General features: G+C 48.3%; 1 protein-coding gene across 2 annotated transcripts in view; it reads right to left on the minus strand.

Moving 5' to 3' along the window:
• Window positions 1-2,319, minus strand: part of ATP2A2 (ATPase sarcoplasmic/endoplasmic reticulum Ca2+ transporting 2) — a 77,603-nt gene extending 75,284 nt beyond the window's left edge. For both annotated transcript variants that reach the window (XR_012155176.1, XM_073313693.1), the window contains exons 1-3: window positions 1,993-2,319; window positions 968-985; window positions 785-867 (exon numbers count right to left, since the gene is read on the minus strand). Coding sequence is in view for 1 of the 2 variants with exons in the window: in XM_073313693.1 (XP_073169794.1) it covers window positions 785-867; window positions 968-985; window positions 1,993-2,110 (219 nt within the window). In the remaining variant the exon portion in view is untranslated. The remainder of the gene's footprint in view (window positions 1-784; window positions 868-967; window positions 986-1,992) is intronic.
• Between the last annotated feature and the right edge of the window lie 3,681 nt (window positions 2,320-6,000).

Raw genomic sequence — 6,000 nt, forward strand, 5'->3', positions numbered from 1 at the left:
TCCTTAGCAACCATATATCCTATACACACTGCATAAAGAAACTATCCAATTAAACAAATTAAAAACAAAACAAAAACCAGAGTCATTTAGTGTTTCTTGTCCTTTCAATCCTGTATGCAAGACGAGGGGTCCACTTTACAGAAAGACTATCCAAAGGTCAGTTACCAAATTTGGTCAACAATGGTGCCATCACTGCTGTCATCATTCTTGTCACTGTCAAAAGCAACAACTGTCACCTTGCTATTATCAGGGAGGGAAGGCAACTGAAATATTCCTCATGCAAATTCTATTTACAGTTTGCATTGTATCCAAAAACCACTTCCAGTGATCATTCATTTAGCTTGATAAGGATTAACTCAAAAGCAAAAAGAATGACCAGTTAAACTCATAATGGAGGTTGGTTTTAAAAGCCAACGAAAAAAAAGAAGGGTTGGGAAATCCCAACTCAAGTAGGTATACAAAAAAATATGATAGATTATAGGTGTGCTTTTTATAGGTCTCTGTGTGTCTAGTTTAATTGTATTCAAGAAAGAAGAGAATTATATAAACCATACATGAAGTGAATATGGAAAATTAATGCCTAAAACATGCAAAAGTTAACCTTAGCGAGATAACCAATTTAAGACTCTGCATGCAATTTATTTTTTCACATCATAAAAAGAACTAGTGCAAGCAAGAAAATAACTTAAGGAATAACCCTGTCCATATATATAAATAATGTACAGTAGTCTCATTTGGTCCATGTGGGAAAAGTCTGAAAAAAACCCAAACATTTTATACTTACAAAAGATATACAGGCTGCCAGCAACAAAATTCTAACTAATAAGTCTTCAAATTGTTCAATCACAAGCTCAAGTAAGGATTTTCCTGCAAGATATAAAAGGCAGACATATTGCATCTTACATATCCACAGAAAGATGTGAAGTATGGATAAAAAAATATTAGAAGATTGTACAAGCTTGCTTACCTTCTTCAGCTGGCAATTCTGCAGGAAGCATAGGTTTTCCCAAGGAGCATGTCAAAGAGAAAAGACGGTTAGAGAACTACATTAGCCACACTAAAGCATCCATAATTAAAGATCATTTCTGAGCTAGCTAAAATGCTACAAAATTAAATTCTACCCGATTTTATGTATATATGAAATTCAGATTTTAAGGCAATGCTGAGTAATGCAATTAAAGTGCCTCCTTTCAACAAGAATTGGAACGGGCCTTGCTAATTCCACAGTTTATGTCAAATACATTTTAGCAGCAATCTACTAAGGTTACAATTCAGCCAAGTCATCACTCATGCCTGCTCTGTTACTTCTGGTGCTGCTGCATACAAAGGATCACAAGCTTCAAACGTTTTTCAGACTCCAGCAGAACACTGATTTCCCTCTACATCCACTTTACCAAACCATAAGATGTATAGCCAAATACTTCACAATCTCATCTTTCTATTTAGGAATTGCTGTCTCCCCATCTGCTATTTATTACTCCTCTCTGTAAGCCGTTTCTGCAATACAATTGGCACAAAAGAAAGCTATAAAAATAAAGCTCTGCCCCATTGTTTTCTGAACAATTTTTTTAAGCCAAAAAAGCCCACCTTCTTTCAAAAGAAAAAGAACGAGGTTTGCGTGGGAGGGTTGGAAATAGCGAAGAAAATGAAGGTCAAGTACATAATAAAAGGGGCTCTTTAAAAAAAATCATGTGCTTTCTTTAATGATAGAAGCTTATTTCCCATCAAGGTAAAAGGAAACGGAGGTGGCACCCTCCTTGCTTAAGCAGCCCTGACCGCTTAGGGTATAAAAGAAACCCACGAGGTGGAGTTCAAGTCAGCCATCTTCTCTCTCCCTCGCTCCTATTCCGGGTCCTGAGTCAGATGCCGGCTTTGCACACATAGGTTAGGCCTTGAAACAGGGCCCTAGGGAGGATGAGAGGGAGAAAGAGGATCCCAGCACGCAGCAGCATCCCCCCGGCAGCGGCTGGCGTGGGGGGTTGCTTCACCTACCGTTGGCGCCCCATCTCTCCTTGAGCTTCTTGACTTGCTCCAGGCTGAGCCCAGTGCTCTCGTTCACGCCGAAATAAGCCAAAACTTCCTCCACCGTCTTGGTGTGAGCGTTCTCCATGGCCGGGCCGGCAAATGGTGTCTCTCCCCCGCTTCCTTCTTCTCAGCAGCAGCAGGAACAGCAGCAAACCCTCCACTCAGCCCGCTCGGTGCCTCGCTCTCTCCCCCTATGGGTCCCCAACCGCCCCCGGGTGATTCTCACCATAGACCTAGACAACAATAGGGATCCGAGGAGCGCTCCCCTCCGGTCACGGCACCTGCACGCCCCCCCCCTTCGCTGCGTACTGGCGGGGGACTCGCCCCCACCCCCTCCCACCCCCTCGGGAACACGCCCGCCCCCCTTCCTCTCACGGAGCTAGAGCAGGGGCTCCGCTGCACCCCCCCTTCTCCGGCAGCCGTGTGGGGCCCACGAGACAAAGTCACCCCCCCTTCTCTCAGACGTCAGGCCAGTGCCTGCCCTCACCCCGCTCCGAGAGGTACTGCGGGGGGTGCTAGGCGAACAACCGCCCCCACCGGCACCGTGGGGCGCGCGTGGAGGGAATTGAGCGGTCCTCTTGTCTCCTCAGCCGGAGAGTAACTGTCCCTTTCGCCGCTACGAGGGGGAATAAAGTAATTTATCACCCCCCGCTCTCCTCTGAGGGGTATGAAATGCCCTGTCTCCTCTGGGGGCGTAGCTGCCCTGGGGGTCGTGCCCACTCGTCCCTCTAGGGAAGAGCGTGAATTGCCCGGCGGGGTGGGATCCGCTCCCGGCGCTCTCCACCGGGCGGTGTAGCCTAGGCCGCTGTCTCCGGCTAGCCGGTGCCCTGCTTGCCTCCTGCTCCGTTCCCGCCCCAGCGCGAGCTGAGCCAGCGGCGGCTGCTCTAATAGAATTTATCGGAGCCAGCTCGCCGCTGCCCCTCTCGCGGCCGCAGCATGTGGACGCCGCTCATTGGCCGGGAGCAGGGAGCGGGGAGGAGGGAGCAGCCCCGCCCGCACGAACCCGGATCCGAAACGCGACAAGCAAAGGGGCCCGCCCGCGCCGCGACTCTGCGGAGCGCCGTACTCCACGCCGCTGGTACACGTATGCGGGCGGGCGCAGGAGAGAAGGTCTGGGTGGAGAAACGTCGTTTGACCACTGCTCTGTGAGGCGGGAGCAGCCTCCAGTGGGCTGGCGGCCTGCCCCGGCGTGACCCCCGGGCAGCTCCCTGCCCTGACGTGAACCTCACTACGGTCGGGGCGGGTGGAAGGCTGTCCTGGCCTCATGTCCTGATAGGACCCGGGACCCGGCACGGGGGGCTTGGCCTGACAGCCCCACAGCACGGTGTGCGGGATGCCCCTGTTCTGACTGGACTCGGACCCCAGCGGGGAGTAGGACGGGGCTGCTGCCCCCTGTCCTGACAGGCCCCTGTGCTGACAGCTCCCCCCAGCACGGCAGGGGTGGGCTGCCCCCTGTTCTGTCAGGCCCTCAGCATGGGGGGGGCTGCCCCTTGTCTTGACGGGCCCCTGCGTCCTGACAGGCTCCCCCCAGCCCAGTGCAGGGAGCTGCCCCCTGTTCTGTCAGGCCCCCGACCCGGCGCAGGGGCTCTCCCCTGTTCTGGCTGCCCCCCGCCCCAGCACGTTGGGGGTGGGCTGCTCCCATCCTGACAGGATCCCCAGCTTGGGCGGAGCGCAACACAGGTGAGAGAAAGGGGACCAGTGGAGCAAAGAGGGAGGTGTGATGGAAAAGTGTCTCCCTGCTCCCAACCCATCACCAGTTTGATTCTCCCCAGCCATTATCGCAACATTAACTAGGTCCCCACTGACCCACTCAACACCCCTTTCAGAGCCTCGATTCCCATCCCAACACTAATGCACGCAGTGGCTCACATGTACACACATAACAATGACTGACCTAAAAACTGACACACATGTGCAACGTGTCACCAACTAACACTCACCAACTATCTCATGCACAATATCAATGACCAACACCCACCAACCAACCTCTAACTGGCAACAGTGATACCCACACCACATCATAATTCACAAACTTCAAGTAACATTTAATACAGGACATTGACTGACGCACACCAACTCCAGCTGATCTGGGGGTATGTCTACAATGCAATCACGGGGTGTGATTGCAGCTTGTGTAGTCATACGTGAGCTAGCTTCAGTCTAGCTAGCTCAGGTATCAAGGGCAGTGAAGTTGCAGCTGCACAGGCTTCAGCGTGGTCTGGACAGGCTTGCACAGAACCCTGGGTAATTATTCAGCGGCTAACCTCCACTGCCACATGTTCATTGCTCTGGTATCCAAGCTAGCTAGTTAAATCTGGCTCAGATATGTCTACACAAGCTACAATTACAACCGGTGATTGCAGTATAGACATACCATGAATGACGCACAATATTGACAGTGTGAATTTACATGCCGAACAACACACAACCACACACAATGTACACACCCTACAAGTACTCAGCACCAACCAATATAACGTACATATATATTGACTCATACGTGTATACATAAAACTGCTACACACAAGTTGACACCAGCACGTTGTACACACATACTCTACACCAATTTAGACAATATGTGCACCATCACTAATACAGTATTATTTATTAATTCTGAAGCACCCAAAGTGCAGAGATGCAACCACATAAGAAAGGTTGTATGGGACCTGCACTGAAAATACCTCAGTCCTGCAGCCACATTGAGGGAGAAGTCAACATGAGAATAAAAAGTTGCAAGGGATATGTCACCCTCATTTCCTCTAGCCATTACATCTATGCTGAAATGTGCCAGATTGTTTGCAGAAGTGTAGCTGTTCCCCAAAAAGCTTTCAATGTAAATAGACAGTGTCCAGGGAGATATAGAATGTGTCAACTTGACAATTTACTTTTTGTCTTGTATTCAGTTCTTTATTACTTGCCTCAATTTTTTTATGCACACATGACACCAGCCAAGACAAATACATAAAACACAATGCACTTGACACATGCACTTGACACTTACCAGCACACACAAAAAAACACACAGCACCGGCACCCTACACCAATACACACACACACACACTGACCAACACATGACACAGACCTAACTGATACAAACTCCACCATTCAATATCAATTGATACACACATGCACATACGTGATACAGGCCAACGCACCTGTATTCAACATAGAACCCAAACACACCACAACATATGCTCCCAATGTTATGTGCATACATGATAAGGAGTGATACAAACAATTAATGATATACACAGCTCATACTGACACACACCAGTGAAACCAACCACATGTGTAAACACACTCCAAACTGGGACACACATAACACACTGACCAATTCACCAACACAATACACCTCACACCAACACAGCATGCCAGCATATATCAATCTGACACATGGCGCAGACCACAAATACTTTCTATATATAGTACTATATATATCTGGTGTGTTGAGTGTACCTGTCATATATATACACACAAATGACAGGTACACTCAAACACTATATACACACAAACATGTAACACTCACCTTCACACATCAGAAACACTTCAAAGCCTCTGACAAGATTGCACTTCATTTTCTTACCTCCCTTTCAAGTGAGCCAATAAAAGATAACATCAGTGACAATGTCCCCAATAAACAAATATTAAAAATAAAATCAGATCATACTTCATAATGATTCCTCCCTGTTAAATAACTCTACACATAGTTATAAGACTACCTTTTGTGTGTTTGTTTCTCCAAAAAGCTCATGTGAGCATCTGTTAATGAACCTGAAACATGGCAAGGGCAGTATAACAGGATAGCAGTGGGCTCCTGAGGACCATACCTGTTAACAGGTGTTAGCCCTGCTAGGTGATGCTGAATCTTGTAGGACTCACTAGTTTCAAGTATAATTTGCTCACCCTAACCTGTCCTGTTGATATCCCTCATTCAACATGACTGCAGGACGTTCCCCCTCGTCCCCTGCCCCCATT

This window comes from Lepidochelys kempii, chromosome 15 (assembly GCF_965140265.1).
Source record: "Lepidochelys kempii isolate rLepKem1 chromosome 15, rLepKem1.hap2, whole genome shotgun sequence".
Classification (NCBI taxonomy): Eukaryota; Metazoa; Chordata; order Testudines; family Cheloniidae; genus Lepidochelys; species Lepidochelys kempii.